Source organism: Thunnus albacares, chromosome 18 (assembly GCF_914725855.1).
Source record: "Thunnus albacares chromosome 18, fThuAlb1.1, whole genome shotgun sequence".
NCBI classification, from domain to species: Eukaryota; Metazoa; Chordata; class Actinopteri; order Scombriformes; family Scombridae; genus Thunnus; species Thunnus albacares.
Genome location: NC_058123.1, coordinates 5447748 through 5473906, shown reverse-complemented (window position 1 = coordinate 5473906; position 26159 = coordinate 5447748). Strand labels below are relative to the sequence as shown.

Here is a 26159-nt window from a genome sequence, read left to right as displayed (position 1 = left end):
CACTCTACTGTGCGACCTTGCGATGGCACAGATGGTGACATGATTACATAACTCTCTCGCTTTATATCTTATATTTTTGGTATGTCGCAGCTGGACGTGTCATTACCTTCTCTCCAGTAAGGGTGACCATGTCCAGAGGGCCGTACATGAAACGTCCGGTCACCATCTGGGCGCCGTCCTCCGTGAACACGGCGTCATTCACACGGTGGTTAGCTGTCACATTCTGACACCCACAGGAAGATCAAACAGGAAATCAGAACACAGTCCTCCTGGTTTCAGTCGTTGTCATTTCACATTTACATTTCTGATAATAAAGAGTAGTTCAACGTTTTGGAAAATATGCTTCCACTTAATGAAACAGAAATGCCTGAAAACCAATCAAACATGGACGTCAGCCAAAGTCTGTCGTTCAGTGTAAATACTGAAACAGTCACATGACCAACTCAATTATCATAAAACCTTCCTGAGTTGTCCGACAAACGCTCGCAAGTCTTTGACATGAGACTTTAATGCTTCCCATCCATTATACATGGCATGAAAGCAGCTTTAGTGTGTATTAAAACCAAAGTGTAAAGACAACAATTAACCATTTTACAGGCAGTTATGTGTTGAACTATTTCTTGGCTGTGAACGAGGACGCTAGACTTCATCCTTATTACCTGAGCTCTTTCCTTCCTCCTCAGACATCTTCCTCTCTTATATACTCTGAAATTAAACTATAAATCCCCAGCTGTATTATAACAGGTACCAATAAAACACTTAGTGGCTCCTACTGGTACCTAAATTTATGCACAGTGGAGGAAATCAAGACAATGGAGAACAGGGCCAATTCAATTTGAAAGGAGAAATAAATGACACTGTAAATATTATGGAAATTTCCCTTTCTTTCCCTCATTGTACTCCTGCAGTTTTGTTGTTTTCACTCTCCCACAAAAATCCACAGCAGACATTTTGACATGCCAACGCAGTAAAATACAGGTGCAATTAATAATGTTAATAATGACTGAATCCCATATAGTTTTTCTAAATCCATGATCCTGGTGTTGTGCATGATGGCTCACCAGTACGGCTTCTTTGGACACTTGAATGGAACTGAGCCATCGTTTTTCCTGCTACGTCAAGTCAAAATGTCTGCTGTGAAAAAACCTCTATTAGTGAGCTGATTTGTTGTAACCACTGGACAGAACCAGGTGAGTTGTTTCCCCCTGCTTCCAGTCTTTATGCTAAGCTAAGCTCATCGGATACCTGCAGTAGCTTCATATTTACTGTATGAATATGAGAATGGTATCAGTCTTCTCATTTAACTCTCCACCAGAGAGCAAATCAGCATTTTTTAAGTTCAGTGATTCGTCCATATTTGCAAAATAAGTATTATGGACCAAATGAAAAGATGGAAATCTTTAAAAAGTTCTGCATTTCTTCTCAGTCCACTTTTTGGAGGAAATGCAGTTAAATGCAAAGAGAGCTCTTACCCTAATTTTAACATGAGTCCTCTTGCGGAGCCACTTCTCTCGAGGTTTGGACGGAGTGAATTCAGACACTTCTTTACCATCCAGCTCCAAAATACTGGAGTTCTCATGTCTCATCACCTAGGAAAGAAAATTAGTTTAAAAGAACTTATCAGACTCTATGACGTCTACTGTGTCCGTGTCTCATACTTAAGTAGTACTAAATAGTTACTGTCAGTCATCCTGATCTTCTTGAAGTGACTTGAAAAGGACACTTCTGCTTGTCTCAGCTCTCCACAGTTCAGCCAAAGCTAATACTGTATGATGCTACAGCAGTCTGCCATTACGAAGTAGTTAATTCAAAGTTTTAGAGTTTTAATTTAAAGTACTTACTCAAGTAAGCACTTCCTCTACTTGCTTTCTTGGCATCCATCTGTTGTAATTCTTCATCCGCATATTCTGGTTCATTATAGCAATGAAGATAAATGTACGTTCTTAAAAAAAAAAACCCCATTAAAATGAATGATATATTGCTGTCGCATCATGTTTGGCTGGACTGTGGAGTACTTTGTTTCACTCAACAAGGTTTATGAGTTTGTCCTCCATTTACTGCGCCGAACTCTACATTGCAGCTAGAGATGACGTTCAGTATATGAAGAAAAGAATGGACATCTGTGACAATGAACTCTACTTAAAAACTACATAAATGGGTAGAAAATGAATATAGATGACAGAAATCCCAAACAATTACTTATTATAGAAGCCAAAACAGCTGCAGAACTCAAACAAGGCTAAGAGTTTACAGCTTGCTAGCAGCTCTGTGAGGCTACACAAGCTAACATCAGCAAGCTAACATCAGCAAGCTAACATCAGCATGCTAACGCTGACAGTGCTAACATGTTTGCATATTTAGTAGGTTTAATGTTCACCGTCCTTGTTCAGCATGATAGCATGCTAACATTTGCTAATCAGTGCTAAACACAAAGTACAGCTGAGGCTAATGGGGATGTCATTTTGCAGGTGTTTGGTCGGACAGACTTTTTAACAGCTGTGTTTACAAGTCACAGTCAGTCCTCATTTCAATTTTCTCCCTGTTGAAAACAAATCAAAACTTTCTTGAATCATCAACCATGTGAGTAAAATGGCAGGAACCATCCAGTCACTATCAGATCACAACACCCAGGCAAACAACCACATAGGACCCTTCACATCCTTTCTTAAACTCATTCCAGCTCCTCCCATCAGGCCAATGTTATAAAACTACTCTGGCCAGGACAAAAATATTTAAAAAATTATTCATACCAAATGCCAATAATAGGATAAATAAGCTATGAAGGAATTAGTATTCTAACATTTGCACATATCTGCGCTTTACAGTCAAACTGTTATTAACTCTATGTGTAAATGCATATGTATGTATTTCTCTTTTAATGCTATGTTTTTGCTCTGATTCTGTAAACCAGAGTAACATTTTGCATGAATGTGTCTTCCAAATTTCATGGCAACGCATCAAACAGTTTTTGAGACATTTCACTAAAAACCACAAATTAAACCTCATGTGGGCGGTAAAGGCAAAGTCAGAGGATCACCAAAGTCAGAGGGCTTCATCCTCTGGGGATCAGTAATGGCTTTACCCAATTTCATGGCAATCCATCAAATAGTCGTTGAGATACTTCAGTCTGGACCACCCAGGCAATATTCCCACCCCCACAACAAAGCCACGCTGCTAGCATGGCTAATACAAACTCTTCCTTCAACAACATGAAACACTGATGTGATTACAGATGCAAAAACTCATCAAATTTCCAACTTTATGATCAGAGGAAATTAAACTGATAGCAGTATTTTATGAACCTGTCTGAGTAGAAAAGAGACGACGTCTGTAGACTCCCAGTAGGAGGCATGGAAGAGATGAGGCAGAGCCACCGTGGGAAACGCTGTCAGGGCGTCAGGACAGTACAGGGCGTAGTCCATCCTCTTACTGCCCCACCACCGAGAAGCAACTACAGCCGGGAGACAACGAGGAAAAGATGGGAAAAACAAAAGATACAGTGAGATTAAGGAAACAGTGCATCCGGGACTTTGACCTTTGTTCGAGGCGTGGCGGAAAAAAGAGTCTAGAGCCGCAGGCAGCGATTAGTCGATTAATCGATTACTTGATCAAGTGAAATTAAACAATTTTAAAAACTGTTTAATCATCTTTTTTCAAGCAAAAATACCAAATATCTCAAATGTGACGATTTGCCATATATGACAGTATATTGAATATCTTTACGTTTTAGACTCTTAATTGAACAAATCTGCAAATTGAGGTCTATGAGAAACTGTTCATGCCATTTTTTCACAAGTTTTTAACATTTCACCCAGTAAACGATTAATCGAGAAAGTAATCATTAGTTGCAGCCCTAAAAAAGTCCACTGCAGATTTACATTCTGCTCATTTACAGATGAAGGAGTTCAGGATTATCATACATTACAGTGGAGGAACGTTGATACGAAGACAGAGCAGTTTCAAGGGTTTTCATTAGGAAACATTAGACGATGATGAGCTGTAAAGAGGTTAGAGACGCAAACTCGCAACAGACAACAACAGCTCAGACTCCGTAAGAACCTTTTAGTTGTACGTCTTGTTAGGGACAGATAGACAGATAGGTCTAAGCATAGACATAGTTCTCATGAAACTGAGCTGAGGAGAGGTCGCACAAGAAGGATTACGGGTCTGTTGTTGTAATTTTTGGAAACAGGGTTACTGAGGAGGACTATAAGTAACACTTTATAATGCAGCCTGAGATTTACAGTGCCAATAAAATACTTACTTCACTTATTTAGACATAATTACAATGGAAGGAAACAAGGCTAGGGGGAGCAAAGGAACAACTTCTGGGCATTTTGGAGGGTTGGAGAAATAAATTATAGTATATTTGTGTAGTAATTTATTGTATTTATTATAGTATTTTTTATTTTTTATAGTATTTTTAAGAATACTTGGTATCTGCCAGGAAAGAAACATATGTGATAATGTATTTCAATGTATTTACAGTATCACCATAGTCTTGATTTCTTCCATTGCTACCAGTAGGAGCCACTAAGTATTTTATTGGTACCTGTTATATACACTGAAATTAAACCCTAAATCTCTGGCTGTATTATAAGTTGTAACCAGACTATCTGAGAGAGGAAGTAAGGAAAGAGCTCAGGTAATGAGGATGAAGTCTAGCATCCTTCCCTCATGTCCTCTTACTACAGCTCCCAGGGTACCTTGCTCTATGTTCTTCAGCACCCGGGGTGAAGGGGGGACAGAGCTGATGTCAGTGATGTCGGAGGCGACATCGGTGAGATCAGAGGTGACATCGGTGAGATCAGAGCTCATGTCAGAGCTCAGGTCTAAGTTCTGCTCAGACTCCACACCGTTGAGTCTCAGGAACACCTGACGGATGGACCTTTTCTTGCGCAATCGGGGGGACGGGCTCCGAGCGGCAAATTTATTGTAGGGTAGAGGCAGCTGGGACAGCAGACTGGACCTTTTAGTCTGGGTGACTTCATGTTTGTGTGCTGAGGGGATTTTTGAAGGGAGGAAATAAGAACGTCAACATGTAAACATCAGCTACCAGCTCGTAAGACCGAAACATGGGAGGTTTGACGTCAACTTACTTGTGGCGATGTTGGAGGCGGTGTAAGAGTCGGCTAAGCCTGACACCTGGCTGGCTATGCTGGCCTCGCTGGCCCTGCGGTTGCAACGAAGGTGAGGGACTCCTGGTGACGTGGATGCCGGATAAGGGCCGTCAACAAAAATATGAGAGTGAAGACTATCCGCTACAGAGGTAAAAAAAAAAAAAAACCAGGAGAGAGGAGTTAGAGTCATGTTCTTCACTGCAAAGATGAGCAAGCAGATGATGAATTAATGATTATGAATGAATGCAGCGGTTCCCGGGGTGCCGTGAGGACAAGCAAAGTGTGCCGCAAGATTTGTTCACTACTGTACATTTTATCGCCTAAAAATAATGTGGTAATTCACATGAACTACATTTTAATATTGTGTTTTCAGATACATCCATGTGCAGAAAATATGCAATAAGTATCAAAATCACTGTGTTAAAAGCTTTGCTAAATATGTAGTTATGTCACAGCTAAGGTCGCTGACATGACAGCTCAAATGTGCCTGTTGTCATAGTAACGCAACACTCTTTCTGGCCTGAGTTTCTCAGGTTCACAGCAGTCAGACTCTCTGTACATAAAAATCAGATGATGTGCTGATACATGTCAGCTCTCAGCACAGTGTGACGGGCGAATCTGAGCCGGTCAAATGACTAAAATCAGACAAACAAAAAGGAAAAGCTCTCTGTAGAAAGCTCACAAGTTTTTATTAATGCAAAGTTTCAACCTGCAAGGACTTCATTAGGACTTTTTTGCTTTACAAATTTAATACCTTTTAATTGTTTTTATGTCTTTTTACTTGTGTTGCTTTCATATTCTTTTATGCTCTATGTAAAGCATTTTGAATTGCCTTGTTGTGTATGCGTGTCGTGTGGATGGGAATTAATTAAATAGTGATTTAAGCAAAAACTTTATTACAATTTGGATCTTACTTTTGTAGTTTTGGCATCATTGGTGCCAAAACTAAAACTTCAACCATCAGTGGTCATAATAACACTGTACTAGTAATTTCTGAGATCTGGGAACATGGTACATACAGATACAGTGTAAGAAACACCAGCAGTCAGACGATCAGATATGTTGTAAACCGGAGGTACAAGTGAGCACACCCAAAAATATATTAATAATCCTCCACTATACAGGAAAACTGTGCACAACCACAGCAAGTAAATTGTCATCTGAACCAAAAAACTGCAACAGTTTTGGAATTATTTTACTGTTAACCTTTGTTTTCTTTTCCAAATAACCTGGGAGTTGTTTAAAACTTCAAAAATCAAATCATCTAACAGCACATTTCTTGCCCTGTCTGACTTCTTTTACAGATATTGTCACCGTGTTCAGCCGTTAACATGGTGAATAAAATGCTATCACAACCAATATAGATGACAGCCGAAGCTACATAAATAAAACCCAAGCTGTAATAAAAGAGAATTTCCCTTTTAAAAAATAATCAAAGCCTGCATCAGAAAAACAAATAACAGCACGACAGAGGAGATAAAGAGAGCAACAGTAGTAACAGACTGTGACGGGCGAGACAAAGCGAACAGATACACACTCTCAGCGTGAGGCTGCGAGGTCTGCCAGTTGAGGACGGGCACAGGGATGGACGTCTCACTGATGGTGCTTTCCTGGAGGCGGTGGGACGCTGCACCGCCCGTCTCCATCAGAAGCTGAGGGTTACTCTGCACGGTCTCAACTACAAGAAAAGAGACAAAAGCTGGATGACACACAAGCAACAAAGACAGTGAAATACCTCGTGATGTTTGTGTGAGCGTCGACTCACCCAGGAGAGCTGAGTGTCCATCGCCCAGAGGAAAGCGCTGGTAGCGGGGGACGCTAAAAGGAGGCAGCAGGTGGAACCTCTTGTCCAGGAGAGGCTCGAGACGGGAGGCCGAGGGGTCGGCTGGATGAAACAGGTTGTAAACCTGCTGACAGGCCGGACGCAGAGCGGACACTGGAAACAGGAGAGAAACACTGCGCAATAAGAGATGTAGAACGTCTGAGGTCTGTCACATCAGTAACCGCACCCAACAGTGATGTCACAGTGTACTGACACGCCCTGGAGTACACTTCCTCATCACAGCAGCAAAGTGAGACGTTAAAACCACTGGAGGTGAAGAAAAGCAGCTGCTGTTACTGTTAGTTCATCTTTAACAGCAAAACAAAAAAGTGCTGTAATTATCAAGTCATGGGAACTGACAGTTAACTCATTAATTGGACAGTTTTGGTGATGTCATCGTCACCTTTTAAGTTGATATGTTGAACTTGTTAGCAAACAGTTGCTTATTTCCACATCCAGCAGTTATGGAGCAACGTAACGGAGTCGTGTTTCTGTCCACCTAGTGAATCTAAGTCCAATATTTACTCTCTTTTTGCTCTGTTTTTGTTCTCCACCAACTCCTGAGGGAAATATCTGGCTCTTTAGCCGCTAAATGCTCCACTATGTTCACCAGCTAGTCTACAGCTAACTGTGACTGTTTGCTATTTGGTGCTGAGCAGGTAGTGTACAGTGGCTTTTTAGAGCTTTTACTCTGAAAACAGCTGCCAAAAACGACGCTATGAGAGCACTGAGAGTGAACCAAAACAGTAAAGTTGCAGCCGGACAGATAAACAATGAGCTGAAACTCAATATAAAGCTCCGTAAAGCTGAGAGGAGCTGCAGAGTCGCTAATAATTCTCCGTAGGTTCATCACTACGAGCGAAAACCAACACATTACACACTGACACCTCAGACATTGTTATTAAAAAATTTCCATTATAGCTGCCTCGCAGGGCTAAATTTATGACACCACTTTAGTGAGGAACAGTAAACGTGTAGCACACTTTGCAAGTTTAATAATAAAAAGTTTTAGAATTATTTATTGAAGAAATATAAAACTATCTGTGACTTTTGAGAGTCGGCATGATAAGCTGTTCAACCTAAACCTTCTCAGTCTGTAAGAAAAAAGCTTTGTGTTGTTTTGTTTTCTTCTTCAGTCAATCAAAAATAATGATTCAGCAAGAAATAATTTGGCTGAGAAACTAAGACATGAAAAGATAAACTTTTAATATTTTTGGAAGAACTATAATCACATTTAATTGGAAAGGATTCCAGATGTTAACCTCACAGCTGCAGTTCAGTAACTTTTCTCCTTTAAACCCCAAATGACACACAATTAAGTCAGATATGTGCGTGTGCGTGAGCTCAGTCCTCCGTCACTTCTTCTCTCATGTTGTCTTTCGCTCTCAAATGTTGCAGCCAAAACTTTTTCAGCCTTTTGAGATCAGAAACATGACCTCTGACCCCTGACACCTGCTTTCCAGCTGCTGGAGACATTCACCCCACACAGGAAGAAACATCAGAGGCTACAAATAACCACTTCCTGCTTATCTGGCAAAAGGAAAAAGACTTAAACTCGCAGTATTATTGAGAACATGAGGAGCATCATGATAAATCAGAAGTAAACAAAAACAAAGACTCATAAAAAGAGAGAAAACCTTCCTCACCGTCTAACGAGGGCACCACAGTCTTCCTCAGTGCGAGCACCAACCCCAGAGGAGATCCAAACAGGAAGAAGTCAGTCACCTCGAAGTCGAACTTTCCCAAGGAGCCTCCCTCCAGCATGGTGCTGTTGCTGGAGCGTCGTGATCCGGGCTCCCCGTGGAGCACGCTGGAGTGAAGACTGCTCAGAGAGGAAACATTCAAATATCAGCTGACGTCCGCGTGACGCGTTTGTGACGTTTGCGTCCGTCTCTTAACGTTAATGGACGATATTTCACCTGGACAGGAAGGCTTGGTGGTGTTTGATGGTGTCCAGTTCGTACGTGGAGGAGTCGCTGCGCTTGCGTGGAAGTTGCTTCTTGGGGTCGTCGGGCCCCGAGCAGCGAGGGATATCGATGTTGCTGCGGCTGAGATGGCGGCTTCCTTCCAGGGTCGGCGAGGAAGGAGAGACGCTGTTTATGACGATACCCGGAGAGAGAAGGTCTGTGTCCTGAGAGACAGAGACAGGAGAGAGCGAAAAGATCCTCGTCAGGCTTTAAACACGTAGTTAAACAGTTAAATTTACAGTTTTAAATATTTAGCCATGCCAGCTAAAAACATGGCTCTGGTCCAGACTGAAATATCTAAACAAATATTGGATGGATCGCCATGAAATTTAGTAAAGTTTTCACATATAAAGTGAAATATCTTAACCCTCCTGTTGTCCTCGGGTCAATTTTGACCCGGGAGGACAACAGTATCCTGACTAAACTTTCACATATACCAGTCTGCCATAATCCATCAACATATTTTCCTCTGATCTCAACTATAGTTAAAATAATTCATAATTTCTTAGTCAGGATACTGTTTTGAAATCATTTCAATTTTTTGGATGACAGCACATAATGATACCTGTTGTCCTCCCGGGTCAATTTTGACCCGGGAGGACAACAGGAGGGTTAAAGGTCCCCTCCAAACATGTTTTAAGCATTTAACCCAAAGTACGACCTCACAGAGCTGCTAGCATGGCTGTAAAGCTGTTTCCCATTTGCATGCTACATCCTCACTGTATACAGTACTGTATATACATACTAATTAGGGCTGCAACTAATGATTATTTTCATTATCAATTAATCTGCCTATTTTTTTTTGTTTTGTCTATAAAATTTCAGAAAGTAAAGAAAAATGCCTGTTATGTAAATACCCTGTTTTGTCAAATCAACAGTCAAAAATCCAAAGATATTCAGTTTTCTATCATGTTTGACACAGAAAAGCTTTAAATTCTCACATTTGAGAAGCTGCAACCACTGAATATTTGGCATTTTTGCTTAAAAAAAACAACCCAAAACGATTATTTGAAACTTTGAAACTATTTCAAACTAGTTGCCGATTTATGTCCTGTCCATCCATTAATCAATTTAATCAGCTAATCATTGCAGCTTTAACACCAATTTTCATAATAGTATAGTTGTAGTTTAGTAGTAAAAACGTTTTTGCAGTCAGTTTACATGAAATCAACTTACTACATCGTTTTTGTACTATCAGGAAATGATGTAATATGTGCAAACTCAAGAATCAACAGCTTTTTAGTCTGCATACAAACTGTTTTGTCACTTTTCCAGGATGAACACACTCACATACTCAAAAACCTGCTCTGAACCACAGGGGCAGCGTGTGTTTGGGACGCAGCTTTAGTTTTGTTTGATGTCTCACAGAGTTGAGATTGATACCTGCACACTGATGGCGCTGCCTCGTCTGCTGCTGTTTTGGCTCTCTGACACCGTCACAGAGCTGCTGCACAGAGCGTCGAAGCCCAGGATGCCGCCGACACAGTCCCCGATGACACACACCTGCACCAGAGAGCAGATAATACACACATAAATACACACACATACATCAACAGTCTCTTACACAACCTTCAGGTTACACACTGACCTGGCCGGAAAAAGACGCTCCTTCTAAAGACTTGATGAAGTCACTGTACACCTGATTGGCTCGCACGATGACGGTTGCCACGGCGTCTTGGTACTGCGGCGCGGAGGTAGCCAAAAGGGGCAGAGCGGCCAGCGGGATGTGGTCCTGACTGCTGGACAGGCAGCTCTCATCGTAGCTGTAGGGGCTCAGGCTGCAAAGCCGAGAGGACACGTTATTTTCTGTCTGTCTGTGTTTACACGTGACGATAACACGCTTAATACACGGGAGTATCGCTCACTTGGAGACGAGTGAGAAGGCGTCGACACACACGGCGGGACAGGGGACCATCCGGATGGCGAGGCGGCCCAGCGCTGCGGGATAATGGACCCTCATCACGGTCTCAAAAGCCCCGCTCAGGGTGTTCACGTCTCCCTGCTTGTTGTTCTGCTCACCTGCAAACAAACAAACAAACAAACAACAAGGGTCAGACAACGGTTTCAAGCAATGTGATTGATCACAAGTTGCATCTATCGACATGTTGTGAATTTTAAATGGGTTGAAAAGGTGAAACTATTCAGAATTCAACACAAAAAAACAAAATCTGGAAAAAATAAATTGAATTTGTGTTGCAAAATGAGTTTTTTCTTCTGTCTGTTCCTGTTATTCGGTTTGCAAACTGTCTGATTTATATTGTGACACATTGAAAGGGTCCTGATTGGCAGAAAATTAACTGGCAACATTTTTGATAATAAAATGTAAAAATGTGCTTCTTAAATGTGAGGACTTCCTGCTTTTATTTGTATTTTATTATAGTAAATTCGATATCTTTGCATTTTGGACTTTAGAACAGAAAAAACAAGACATTTGTAGATATAAACTAATCGGCAGATGAATCGATAATGAAAATAATCGTAAATTGCAGCCTTAGTAAAGCAATACAGGGCCATACGAGGGACTGCAGGGAATCAGCGGCTCACTCTGACTTTATCAGCGTTACTGAGAGCAGAAACACTTTTACAACACTGACAAAGAGACTGAAATGAATTCTGCATCGATGTGTCTACCAGATACAATCGAGTAATCATTTAATTTATCATTTATCAAGGATAAATACCAAATATTTACTGTTTCAAGCTTGTAAAATGACAGGATTTGCTGCTATTCTCTTCTTTATGTCAATTTAAATGACATATTTTGGGTTTTGGACTGTTGGTCAAACAAAAAAGGCAATTTGATGATTTTACCACAAGCTGTCAGTCCTTGTGTTGGTGTTTTGTTTTGTTTTTTTACCACAGAATTGATCAATTCTGACTTTTGGGTCATTTTAAGTACTTGGCATGTATGAAGTGTGACAGTATGAGGTTGCTGCTGTACCAGAACCAGTGTCCAAAATGTTTCCTCCATGCAAGACCAGAACGAGAACGTGAATCTTGGAGGGCTGAAGACACTGCTGAGACGAACAATCCTGCAGTTGAGAGGACAGAAAACACAGAGGAAGTGATAACAGACAACTAGACAACATTAGATTTGGTCTAATGTCCTCTTACATTTACATTTCTATTGTTAGCTCTATTTCTAAGACATCTAATGTCATTCTACTCGCTTCTGTAGGTAGGATTATGCACCATCTTTTGTCTCTACTGGCTACTCAGACTTACATTTAGCTTTCTGGACAACCTGATGAGTTGAAGATGCCTTTGTCTTTTTGAGACACGGCGCTTTACACAAAGATCAAGAACACACACACCCAAAAACAGTAATTATACAGACTCATACGGGGAGAATAAACTGTGAAAATCATTATTTTTCCACCTCTAGTGAAATAAAAGTCAGCTGATGATTGCAGTGAAGAGGAGGATCCTAATTTCACTACGCTGGCAGGATGAGTGAAAGCTAATTTCGGAGGAGGAGTATTATCTACAAGCTATTTAATTAAGGGTGTTAGTGTGAGAAAGACAGGAATGAAATTAGAAAATAGTGAAGAAGCTTTACCTCCATCTGCGTCTCCTCATTACTCATCACAGCATACTCTCCGCCTGACTCCCGAAACAAAGTTTCTGTGAAAACATAAATCACTTATTCACTGATATTTAAAAGAAAGAAAAAATCCCATTTTTCATTTATAAGAGTAAAGAATCTGATGTGAGCATAAAGAGACTTTGTTCTATTGAAAGTAAGGCCAAGAAATGCGTCATTTACTGATGTTTTTTTAGATCATTTATTAGCCATTGATCTTCTGGGTTGTCATGTCTTTTTAGCTCTTTAGTTTATCAGGAAGACCTACTTTTTTTATTCTGTACACACAACATCTATCACATGTCTGTCCGTCCTGTAAGAGGGATCTCTCCTCTGTTGCTCTTCCTGAGGTTCTTTCAGTTTTTTCCCCATTAAAGGGGTTTTTCTGGGGGGAGTTTTTATTCAAATGGAGGGTCTAAGGATAGAGGATGTTGTATTCTGTGCAGATTGTAAAGTTCCTCGAGGCAAATTTGTGATTTGTGATACTGAGCTATATAAATAACAATTGACTTGGCTTGACTTTTTGTGTTTACAACCGAGTGCAACACTATGAGCGTCTTCCAGGAGAGATTGTCTGAAAATGTGTGCTCAGTATTTAAAAGATTATCACAGTTCGCCTCTTTCACGGCGGGATTTTCACTCCGTCTTCCAAGTGTAGCTGTTTGGAACAACTATGAACAGGACAGGATGCCAAGACTGTTCTGTATATTATGTATTAACGGCTATAAACACTTCCGACTAAACCCAACTCAGACACACACGGAGGGTCACCTACCTTGTGCTTCATCCACTTCTATTGTTTCTATTTTGTCCATCAGATCATTGGAGCTCCACTTGGTGATCTCCTTGGCAAAAATCTCCTCGTTATCAGAAAAGTCTTCTGCAAGACACACAGAAGACGTCTATCAGAAGAATCTAATCAGTCTCATAACACAGACCAGGCTACTGTCACTGCAAGAGGGATCAAACCTTTACTGTCACAGCCTCTAGATCAATGATTCCCGACCAGGTGGTATGTAGAAATATTGAGTATTGAAATGCAGTCAGCTGTCACACCTGAACATTGTGTGTTGCAATGTGTGAAAACTACGAGCTACGAGCAGTTAGCTAAAAATAATATATAAACAGTTTAAATAGTAAGCTAGCAGTAATGGTCTAAAGTTCAAATAGCTAAATCATGGGAAGGATGTTAGCTAAGTGCCTTTTATCCTTTATTTTTTGGTTTGTTTATTCATTAGAAACAAATTAAAAGTAATGGATGCCATGGTTTAAATATCCACCTGCTGACACCCCGACTGGTGGTAGCAGGAATGCAAACGAACTAAACAATTACTTTTATATTCTTTAAAGTTTTAAAAGACATCCAGTTTAAAATATAACTGAATATGACGGGTGTCACTGAAGGGGGACTCGAGTTCATCTGAAAAGGGCCGTCGGGGTTTGTCTGATAATAAAAGGTCTAGAAATTAAAACATTTTCCCTCTTAGTGTTAGAAATCCATCCACAAATTGAAACTTGTACGTTCTGCCCCTGAGGCCATTTTTTTCTATCTGTATGCTTTAGTGTGTGTGTTACAAGAGTCAGTGCTCACTTTAAATCCAAGACAACGACTGAAACCTTCGTGTATAGCCTGTACGGACTAAGACCTACATTTCAACAGAAACAGAAAGTGGATTTTACCGTGTGCATCAAAGAACTCATCGTCTGTGCTGTCTTCTGAGTCCCGGGCGATACTCTGCATCCTCCACTCTGAGATGCTCTGATGAGACGGACTACCTGTGCACACACAAAACACAGGAGTTAGTCCTGGTTTTTCACCGTTATCACCAACTTTTTAGGATTATTCTTGATTTTAAGAATTATTCACATAATTCCAAGGTTATCTTTGACAATTCCCCACAACTTTTCAGGGTTATTTCTGCCTTTTTAAAGTTTAAAACTTCTTAAAGACAGTCAAAGATTTTTTTGATTATTCAGGACTTTTCAGGACCAAGTTTTCTTGATTATTCTTGGCTTTGGATCCTTGAAGTTATTCTTGACTTTTTCCTGATTTTTCAGGACTATTACCTTTTTTCATGATTATCCTGACTTTTCAGTATTATTCCCAACATTTTTGACATTATCGCTCTCTTCTCAGAGTTATTCACTGGAAATTTAAAGAAGAAGATAGTAAACCTAATTTAGTTGATATACAGCATTCATAGATGCATACAAGATAAAGGACGGCAAACATCTACAGTAACCTCTCAGGGACAAAACCAGTGCTAGAGGCAGTGTGGTAAGAAAAGTGGTTCATCATTCTCATATTTTCTGGGCTTGTAATCATATTAGAAAGAGATCCTAAAGAGATAATAACAATATCAGACCTTTATCTTAAGACTAAGAAAAAAGCAATATGTAATATATTGTGCCAATAAAATGCAATCCATTGCATTTGTCATTGAAAGATCCCAATCCTGTGTTATTATTGCCGATGTCAACCAGCATATTTAGCTTCAATAAAACAAAATATGAAAGAAAAGTATCAGGAGGATGACGAGTCTTAACACAGGAGGAAATCGTCACTAATGATCTCGCTGATTCTGTATCAGGCGAAAAGCAAGTAAATGAGGTAAAAACCGTTAAGTCCTCCTCACCTCCTCTCTTAGATGATCTGTTGGAGGATCGAGAAGATGTTGACCACTGCTTGGTGAGCTCCCCTCGACTCTCCAGTGAATCCCCCAGCTTCGTTCCTCCTGCTTCTGCCTCCGCAGTGGATCCCACGGTCTCAGGTCCCTGCTCCTGGTCCTGGCTGACGGAGGAGCCGTTGGTCTCTGTTCCCCCCTCCTCATTGAGGCTGTACTGTGCCATCTTCTTAGCTAAAGCCAGCTGGGTCTCCAGCTCCAGCTGCCTGATGTCCTCAATGGTCAGTCCGTACCACTCGTCCTGCCAGCACCACGCCTGCCGGTGGGCTCGAACCATCACTTTACGCAGGCCTGGAAGGACAGCAGCAAGAGTTTATTATAATAAACTTTATTATTTACAACACCTTGCAAACCAGAGACCGACAGCTTTGCATGAGGGCATCTGAGTGAAAACAATTCCCAGTAGAGTAGGAAAATAAGAGACATCCACAGAGTGAAACAGATGAAAGAGCAGTGGGGGTTAACGTTCTCTTTCAAATCAAACATCCCAAGATACGGGTGGAAAGTATTGTTCTAGCAGCTGCATTTATAACCTTTTTGTTGTGACTCAAACATATTTTAATCATGTCATGTGATACTACTTTAATATACTTTAACCAACAAACATTACTGGGACCACTACAGAAAATTGCAGATGAACATTTAATATCCAGGAATTCACATTATAGACACTACCTCTGACTATTCCTGTAACACACTGACCACAACTTCTCACATTCACCATTTACAGTCCAGCCATATACTAGGTTTTGACCTTTTTAATTGCACATACGTGTAGATCAGAGTGTCATCCAGCTAATATGTTGTAGTGGAATCATGTAAAGTAAACACAGAACAACAGGGGACCAAGGACGGAGCCTTGGGGAACACCACAGGTCAGGGCGGTTTGGCATGTGCGTTTTAAACCAGTCTAATGCAGTATCCCTGATGCCCATTTGTCAAATTTGCATGATCAGCTGTATCAAATGCTGATCAAAGATCAAGTAGAATTAAAGTTGAATAATCGCGATCATCAGCTGTTAGTAAAAGGTCATCGGTTGCTTAAATAGAAGCAGTTTGAGAGCTATGAAGTGAACGGAAAACCAGATTGAAACTTTTCAAATATATAATAAGTATTCAGATGATAAAAATCAGCCTATCACTGTAAAATTAATTAGCCTCCATATACGACTATCTTAAAAGCCTCCACATGTCAGTGATCAATGCCTAGACTACTGTAATCAGGTTCAAGGAACTGGTGCTATAAATAAAATGTCTCATGAAATGCTTTAAATGCTCCAGCAGCCTTTTGATGTATAATCTTAGCTTTCTAATATCAAATCTCTCTTTTCTCAGTGTTGTTCCAGATGTTTTGATCATCAAGCTCTGCAGATCCAACTTTACTGGCATGTAAATCTATTTTAGTGAGGAACAAAACACATTCCTGTGACATAAATCAGCCGACAGAGACATAACTTGAATTAACTAAAGGGCGATCTGCCAGTGGGGATTTTATTTTAATCAATATCTTCCCCTCAATGAACCAAATGAGCACCAGCTGGTTATAAAATCCACCAAGCAGATCAGAAACTAGCAATAAAAGCCACAATGAGCAAACAGAGAACATTATTGTATTCATATCCAGTGAAAGTAACCATTCGCACATCATTGAATTAAGCATAAAAGTGGAAATTGCTGAATGGATGATTAATAAAGCTTGTTAAAGATTCTACCTTATACAACTCAAAGACCATTGCTGGTATTTTAGAGTGGAAACCCACTAAATAACACCATAAAAACAAAGAAAAAGTTCCACGAAAGCCTGCAGGTGGAAGTAACAGTAGTAGTAGCAGATGCAATGGGAGTGTCGAGAAGGGAAAAAACACATTTTATGGTTGAAGATCCGTTGATTAGACCGCCGAGTGGTGAGAATGCTATGAAGATAGAGCAGCTGCTGCTTCATTAGCCTGGAAGTAAATGCTGTGAGGGAGTGAGCTGAGGGCTGAGAGAGTGTATAAACAGTCTTAGATCACAGCAATGAAACACAAACAGCCCAACACTGGCAGGAAATTAATCCAGTCTGCTCTGTTATCTCAGGGAGCCACACTTCTCTCTGCAGCTGCCGTTCAAACACTTTTTCTTTGCTTTCTCAGACAGCTACCTTTAGCATTTTATTTATTTACCTTGTTCATTTGGTTCTCGGTATCTTCCCCCCATATCTCTCTCTCTCTCTGCTCCTCACCAAGAGACTTTCATTAATCAGTGGTTAATCTTTACAGAGATAAGGACTTTTGTTTTCTTATACCTGCTAGTTAGTCACTGTTTTATATTCATAAACACACAAACACACTTAAACACATGCAGGTACATTTAACCCTGAAATATCCCTTTATAACTTTTCATGGTTATCTCGGATTCTTTAGGGTTATTCACCCATTTTCAAGGTTACCACCAACTTTTGAGGATGACTCAGGACTAGTCAGGATGATTCCTGATTTATTGGGAATAAGGTTATTACTGACTTTTCAAAATCATTCCCACATTTTGTAAATTGGGAATAAGGATAAAAGATCATGGACAGAAATGAATGAGAATTACCATAAAAGTAATTGATAACCCTTAAATTCTCAGCTTTTGCTTTACTTTTCAGGATTATCCCCAAATTCCCATGGTTATCCTTGGCCTTTTAGAGGTATTCCTGACTTCAGGATCATTCCCAATTTTTTTTCAGATTCAGGATTATTAATGACTTTTCGAGGTTATTCCCACATTTTTGAGTTGGGAAAAAGTCAGAAATGAAAATAAAAAGTCACTGCCAAAACCTGAAATTGGCAACTTTTCAGGATGATTCCCGACTTTTTCTGTTATGTGTGACTGCTCAAGGCTATTCCTGATTTATCCATATTATTCCCAACTGTTCAAGGTTATTACTGACTTTTCAAGATCATTCCCAACCTGTTTAGCGTTATCACTTACTTTTCAGGATTATTCTCACATTTTATGAATTAGATAAGTCAAGGATGAAAAGTAAGCGGTAACCTTAAAATTCCTGTATTTTCAGGATTATCCCCAAATTTTTATGGCTATTCTGGCTCTTTCTCAAATTTTCAAGGGTTATTAATAACTTTTTAGGATTATTCTTAAATTTTACAATTATTCCCAATTTTTTATGGCTGTTCTGACCTTTTAGGGCTATTTCTGACTTTTCATGGTTACCTGTAACTTTAGAGTGTTATCCTCATCTTTTTAATCATAGCCCTGATTTTTCAGGGTTGCTCCCATTTTTATTGCATCTAATCCTGATTTTCCGAATAATTCCCAACTCATGATCGTCTCTGACTTTTAGTGTTATTCACCAATTTTCATGGTTATCCTGACTTTAGTAATTATTATCAACTTTTTCAGGGTTACCACTGACATTTTAGGATTATTCCCAAATGTTCCGTTATCCCTGACTTTTCCAGGTTTAGTCCCGGCTTTTCGGGATTATTACCATCTCTTCAGGATTGCTCTTGGAATTAAGAGTTACTCCCAAATCTTCAAGGTCATCTTTTCTTGGCTAACCCAAAGGTTGTCAGGGTAATTTCTGCCTTTTCAAGGTTATTCTTTACTTTTCTGGACCAAATTTTCTTGGTTATCCGAGGTTTTAGCCCTTTTCAGGATCATTCCCATCTTTTTCAGGATTATCGATTCAGTTATTCACAAATTTCACAATTATCTCTCAATTTTCTGGATTATTCCCAACTTTTTCCCAACTTTTTAGGAATATTACCGACTGTTCAAGGCTATTACTGACTTAAAGTCTGAACTCTAAGACTTCGCTCGCAGATAAAGAGGAAGAGAAACATGAAGAAACTGTCATTGATGTTGTGTGTCAACACCTGCTATACCTACCCACGTCGTGTATGAAGCGTTCGATCTTGGACTGCATGCCCCAGTATCTGAACTCCACTTTGCAGAGCTTGTAGGCACACATGACGGGGTTCTGACCAGGATTCTGGTTGATCTCCTCAATCCAGTCCTCTGACAACGGACCCCGTTTGGTCTTGATGGACTGATACAGTTTAGGGTCTTCTTCCACCAGGTACTCATGAGGAGGGATGTAGTCCTTCACGATGTCTATAGGGTCTGCATACACACAAAATTCACAAATCACAAAAATTGCTAAATTGATCTGAACAGCAGGTGTCAGCAGGACAGATGTCACGACGTCCTCGCTGAACACCTGCCTCAAGAGGTGTGTGTGTGTGTGTGTGTGAGCTCATGTGTGTGTGTTTTATGTAATCACACTCTGCAGGGAATGAGTCTGGACCAGACTGCAAACATTTTTCCAGCACCCCAATGAATTTTAGTATTCAGAGCCTGAACACAAGCTCCCACACTCCACAGTCTGCATCACACTGTCTGCGTTTTCACTCCAAATAACAGTGTGTATCTTCGATTCCTCATGGTGATTATGAGGAGCTGACAACCAGCCAACAGTCACAAATTTAAGAGTCCACGCCAAGATAGTAGAGAGAGTGGCAGACTTACCAACAGTCCTCAGTCTCTTTTCAGCAGAGGACATATTGAAGACATCCCCTTGATTTCCAGTATCTGGTTTATAATAAGTCTCGATGTCTATAGAGAATTTCTCCACAAATGGGCATGTATACCTGAGAGACAAAACAGAAACAGTCGTTTAGATGTAGGGATACGTGTCTCTGAAGCACCGTCCTTCCATCACTTTGGCAGATTAAGGCAAATATTGCCCTCTAAATGGAAAAGTAATACATCAATTTGGGACGATTTGGTCCATTGGTCAGCATACCTCTTGAGTGACGTAAACACCAAAGTCATCTATGTGTTGCTTGTAAATAACTCGACAATAACCTTGTTGAGAAATCTAGAGGTTTGAAAATTAAAACTGACACCAGCGCTAAAGCTAAATGACATCAATTACTCAACCTCTATAACCTCAAACGCCAAACAAAAACTTATTCTGGCATCCTTCACAGAGAGCAGAGCAGAACAAAATGCATGTTACAATAAATGGTTATACTCTTGACGTGAGTTTCCTAACTGTAAAACATTTAAGTGGTCAACATTGTAAACATTAGCTGCTAATCATCTGCAGGTTAGCATGCTAATGTTAGCATTTAGCTCAAAGTATCACTATGCCCAAGTATAGCCTTACAGAGCTGCCAGCATGGCTGTTGACTCTTGTTAATTGTTAAAAAAAGAAAAACTTGGCAACACTAGCTGACTTACTGGAAGAGTCTGGTATTTGTTTAACCAACCAGTACAGAGTGTTTCATCTGAAAAATAACTTTCTTTTGACGCCACTTTCTTTTGAAGACAGAAAGACTTTTCCACCCGGCCTAATTATAATTTTTGGGTGAAATAATCTTTAAATGACTAATGGACTTCATTTATATAGCATTTTTCTAGTCTACCAACCACTCAAAGTGCTTTACAACCAAGCTGCAACCTCTGGGGCTGTAAAATGAAGCCAATGCCAAAGTGCCAAAAACTGCAGTTCCTGGAATGGTCACTTGAGGCTCCAAAAGCGAGTCAATCCCCATAGACCCCCATGTTGAAATGCCCAATTTTACAGCAGAAATAAACATGTTTACAGCCTGGTACAAAAAATGGTTTAGGTCTCTGTAGCTAATCTCCCCTTTCATAACAACTGTACGGGAGGTGGATTTTTTTATAACTCGCCCGTTTAAATTTTATTAAACCATAAAGTTATGCATAATGAAGGACATGGCTGATCTGAGTGACAGGTCCGCCAGCCACTAGGTGGCTTGTTTCAGCCATTCGGCCCCGCCTCTTTGCCTATTTTTGATTGGCTGGGAGTTAGGCAGCGTCACGCACTGCCAAGATGGCGACGGCCGGAGCGACTCACTTTGAGCTTCAAAACCACTCTTCAGAAACCAATGGCTGACGTCACGGTAACTACGTCCATATTTTTATTCAGTCTATGTTTACAACACGACGACATTCACCCATCACTCACATATTTATACACTGATGGCACAGCAATTGGGAGCAATTTGGGGTTCAGTATCTTGCTCAGGGACACTTCGGCCTGCAGACTAGAGGACCTTCTGATAAGTGGATGACCCGTTCTGAGCCACAGCCGCCCCCAGTATAAGGAGTATTACTACTAACAGTTTACAAAGGCACTTCATAGAGCATTGTAGCAAGAGCCAATCATCATTAATGTTATTAATTCCACTTGAGCTTTTCCAGCTTTAAGTCAAAATCTCTGCTGTGAAAAGTGTCTATGGAGGAGCTACACAGATCATTTCATGTAAAATCCTGCAAATCTCACGAGCATTACCATGAGTATCAACACCAACTGTACTAACTTGGTGCCAAAGATTTAAAATCTTGCTGGACTGAAAAACTGGCAAGACTGGTCAGTTTGGAGAAATTAAGTCATCCGCAGGATATATAAAAAGTTGGCAATAGAACGTGTGCAGCGAATGAATATGATTACTCAGCTGAAACTGTTCCAAATGAAAAACAGCTCTATCAGCGATATCAAGCAAATGTTCTTTCTGTCTTCAACGTTATGAATCTATGAGCCATGTAATAAAACCCATTAACATTGTTTTACTACTAAAAGGTGAGTCTTTCTACTTGAGATAATGCCAGCTGTCTAAAGTCACTTAACGTAATGTAGGCTTAACTGTGGGGCAAGAAGCAAATGTTTGATGATTTGAGTGTCTATTTTCTGAGAGTCTGAGCTATTTTGGTATAACAGGGAGACACCAAGTATCTGTGTTTTTGTACAGTGTGAATTTCGGAGCGTTTTTTTTTGTGTAATTCTCTCACCGGGTTCGTGTATAAGGGTAAGCGTTCCAGGACTCCTCCTCCACTCGAAGGGCAGCTTGAGGCAGAATGGCACAGAACCAAGACGGGATGTGTTTCCCGATGTGATAGACCTTGTGTGTGTATTGACCCGAGCCTCCGGGGCCGTCCTCGTAAGGCTTGTTCTCCAGGATTTCCACCCCACTGCCCTCGCCGCAGCTCTCCTCTCGGCTCTTTTTCTGCAAGACGGCAGAAAGATGAGAAGACAGAGGGAGGAGAGAGGGGACAGACGAGAGGTTACGGATCTGCTTAGATCTTTAAAACATGTTAAAAAAGTGTGATAATATTATGTTGTCTTGCTTTACACACTAATGTACGATGTGTTACAGCATATTTATATCATTGAACAGTGTAACGATTCACTTGAGGAAATCAGGTTGGCTTTGTCATTTGATATAATGCACTTCGGTAGCTTCGTTTTCCAATAAACCAAACAACATATAAACCCTCAAGAAGAACACAGTAGAGAGAGTTTACAGAGCAGCCAAACCGATGTCTGTGTAGGAGAAATAAAACAAAGCAAACACAAAACACACCAGAAGAAGGAAAAAGACAGAAGATGTTGAAAATGTCCTCTCGGTACTTGGCCAGCTTTAGACAGAAAACCAAGCTTTTATCACACTATAGAGAAACCTCAGGAAATATACTGTGGAGTTTACTCTTTGAATAATATAACCTTGGAGCACTTTAAATTGAATTCATCTTTGTCTGGAGTTTATAGAACATTTATGTACATATCTTACACTTTCAGCCCAGGTGTCCTCTGGTATCTCCTCACTCACTTCTTTTTCTTATGCTTGTTTAAAAGGACAAGTTCACATTTTTTCAAGTCTGTCTTAAAACAACAATCAGGAGCCCAAATGATGTTTGTTTTTTTCTTGCTGTAATCATCCCTCCAGTTCATACTGACCAGTAGGGTTAGGGTGTAAAATGTATTTAAAAGTGTATCTGAAGCTAATATGAAGCTTCCACCTGCAGCTCAACAGGGAAACACTGTCTGAGGAAACACAAAGAGGGAATTTGATGCTAAAAAGACTGTAAATGTGTCAGATATCCACTTGATATGACTAACTCAGACTGCTGAAGCCTCATATAAGCTCCAGTTCAGCTTTTAAATGAATTTTTGCACAGAATGACTGTGTGGATTTTGGCGCCCATCACTTAGACTGAAAGCTCATTTTGAAGGGGATCTTTTAATAGCCAGTATGACCAAGAGGAATGATTACAGCGAGGAAAAACCTCTTCCTTAGCTCTGGTCCCCTGACTCCCATCCTCCCATCCTCCCATCCTCCCATCCTCCCATCCTCCCATCCTCCCATCCTCCAATCCTCCACCCCCCCCAATTTAACCCCTGCTATCCTTACACAGCACTCACGTCTCTCATTCGAGTGCTCTCCAACCTTGTTACATCCACTTCTGTCACAGAAATGGAGGGGTGATGCAACAGCAGAGGCAAAGTGGTGAGCTGAAAAAAAAAAAAGCTGCCACATAGAAAAAAAGAAACTGCTCTTCTTTCACTTCTTTTAGTCACAGACCTCGTGTTTGATCTTTTCTTCTTCACTTCTCTTTCTATATTATAGAGAGGAAGTAACAATCAATGGTTTCCCTTTCAGCCTCAGCGTGTAATATCCTCCTATAAAAGGCAGCAGATGGTTCAACCACACAGATTCTTGCAAGACTGATCTGTGTATTAAGCCTGTTGCTCCACAGAGGGAGTGTGGGATTACAGCATCAGTTTATAAACACACTTCTTCTCCTTAAGAGGCTCTCTATTTAGACTGTAACTGTCTGGGTCGCATCACTCGGCAGCAGAAGCACATGGAGTGTTTATACGCTCGGTAAAATATATTTAACCCCCGCAAGATCTCATAGGAGCCCAATAATCTACCTGAAACGATTAGTTAATGACGTGATTAACCTGTCGACACACAATTTGACAGTTTGTTAATGTATTTAGCAAAAATGTCAAACAGTCTCTGTTTTCATGTTGTAAAATGGGAGTAATGTGCTGTGTTTTTTTTTTAGGGTTGTAACTAAAGATTATTTTAATAATCAATTAATCCACAGATTATTTTCTTGATTAATTGATGAATGTTTGGTATTTAAAACACCAGAATACAGTGAAAAATGTCTTTCACAACATCCTAGAGGACGAGACGACATCTTCAAATGTCTTATTTTGTCCGACATGCAGCCCAAAACCCCCAAATTAATGTTAATAAAGATTCAATTAACTGTAACGTGAGATGAAGAAAAGCAGCAAAAGTAAAAAAAAATTACTTAAACGATAATTCAATTATAAAAATAGTTGCAGAATAATTTTATTTCGATCAATTAATCAATTAATGCTTTTCTCATATTTTAACACTGTAAACGTCGTCTTGGGCTCTGGGAAATTGTGACGGGCATTTTTGACTATTTTTTGAGATATTATAAACTAAAATATCAGTCAATTGATCGATAAATGAAATGATTGTGAAAATAATAACCAGGCCTAAGCATCAGTTTGCATCATGACATGTTTGAAACGCGCGTCTGACGCAACTCATGTGCTTGTTTACATCTTGATTAAAAGGTTAAAAGCAGTGAAGGTTTGATAAGTGTTTGTCCAGATCTGTTTGGTATCTGTTGCCTTACATATTGATTACAACCAGATTGATCTTTGGGGTAAAACTGAGCCCCTATTGACCCATTCGATTCATCCAACTCTCTGTACACTGTGTATCTTGTTGTGTTGCAGACTAAACATGGCAGCTTCGTAATATTTTGCCCCGAGGCCCAGAGACCAACCAATGCTACTAATCTGGAACAATGCCCCAAGTTTTCTGTTGTTGAGTTTGTTGGTTGGTCAGTCCACCACTATGGTCTAAAACTGAATAATGTCAACATTTACTGGACAGATTGCCATGAAATTTGCACATTTTAGCGCCACCAGCAGGTCATAATGTACGTTTATCCAGTGAAATATATCAAAATTTACTAGATTGATCAATTGGCACAAAATTTTGGAACATGCATCCACGGTTTCCTGAAAATGTTTTCTAACGACTTTAGTGAACTCCTCACTTTTCATTTAGCGCCACCATGAGGTTGACATTTTTGATTTTTAGTGAAATGTCTCAACAATTATTGAATGGATTGCTGCAAAATTTGGTACAGACATTCATGTTCTCCTCTGGATGATTTGTAATAACTAACTAATGACATTCTCAACAGCCTCAACTATACTTTGTTTTAATTATTGAATGTTAGATGGTGAACATGGTAAAACATTATACCTGCTAAACATCAGCATGTTAGCGTTGTCATTGTGAGGATGTTAGCATGTTGATGTTAGCATTTAGCCTAATTACAGGCTAACAGAGCTTCTAGAGTGTCTGTAGACTCTAGAAATATGCATCACGTCATCATAACATCAACTGAAACAATAAAGGTTTTAAAATAGTATTTTAACACACGACTGGGCCTCAGGATCAAGTAAAAACACAAGACTCGCCCTTGTTTTTTCAGATTATTATGTGCTTAAGTGGCGTGTATTTCCAGATAAATGTAGCAATTAATCAAATTTCCACAAATTATTTACGACAGAGTGAATCTGGATCAGGGTCCCTGAGGATCTGGGGCCCCTGGGAAGATGCTACAGATATATACAGTGATGATTCACAGGGAAAACATGTGTTTATTGAACGTTTCAGTCCCTAGTTGGCCCAAAATCACGTCCGTGATAAACACATTTGATGCAGACTAGTGCTGAAAATATAAATTACCGAATGGACTGCAGTTTTAATTAATTACTTAAATCTTAAATCTTTGTTTGCACAGGCTAACGAGGTTTACTGTTACTGCTGAATCAGCTGACCATACTGTAGATACTGTATTCTGGTTTCAAACAGATGATTGAAAACCTATTTCATTCCCTCCATTGTAATGTGTTGCAGGTCTGAGAACGGCACTATGTGAATACGAATCATCGTCATCATTATTAACAGCAGGAGTGGGGTGCTCGGGGTCAAGAATGAGAGCTCAGATTGAACACGGAGCTCTCTCCTGAAGACTTTAGGGAGGTGATATTAGTAATGAAGGTCAGAGGAGGCAAACAGCTGGAAAATTGCTGTAATCTAGCAGGTAATGTAATTTGGGTGA

General features: G+C 40.0%; 1 protein-coding gene across 4 annotated transcripts in view; it reads right to left on the bottom strand.

Annotated features, from left to right (window-relative positions):
- The window catches only part of LOC122968724 (membrane-associated phosphatidylinositol transfer protein 2-like), a 62443-nt gene that overhangs the window by 5389 nt on the left and 30895 nt on the right, over positions 1-26159 (bottom strand). For 2 of the 4 annotated variants that reach the window (XM_044334139.1, XM_044334140.1), the window contains 20 exons: positions 21981-22195; positions 19689-19810; positions 19050-19283; positions 15129-15467; positions 14173-14268; positions 13268-13372; positions 12469-12533; positions 11851-11941; positions 10775-10928; positions 10498-10687; positions 10293-10412; positions 8862-9073; positions 8589-8764; positions 6886-7056; positions 6658-6798; positions 5100-5261; positions 4707-5000; positions 3303-3451; positions 1473-1589; positions 107-223 (listed from right to left, as the gene is read on the bottom strand). In XM_044334139.1, the coding sequence (XP_044190074.1) occupies positions 107-223; positions 1473-1589; positions 3303-3451; positions 4707-5000; positions 5100-5261; positions 6658-6798; positions 6886-7056; positions 8589-8764; positions 8862-9073; positions 10293-10412; positions 10498-10687; positions 10775-10928; positions 11851-11941; positions 12469-12533; positions 13268-13372; positions 14173-14268; positions 15129-15467; positions 19050-19283; positions 19689-19810; positions 21981-22195 (3270 nt within the window). Of the gene's footprint in view, positions 1-106; positions 224-1472; positions 1590-3302; positions 3452-4706; positions 5001-5099; positions 5262-6657; positions 6799-6885; positions 7057-8588; positions 8765-8861; positions 9074-10292; positions 10413-10497; positions 10688-10774; positions 10929-11850; positions 11942-12468; positions 12534-13267; positions 13373-14172; positions 14269-15128; positions 15468-19049; positions 19284-19688; positions 19811-20405; positions 20510-21980; positions 22196-26159 lie in introns of those variants that run through there. The other 2 variants (XM_044334142.1, XM_044334141.1) reach the window with 2 other exon arrangements.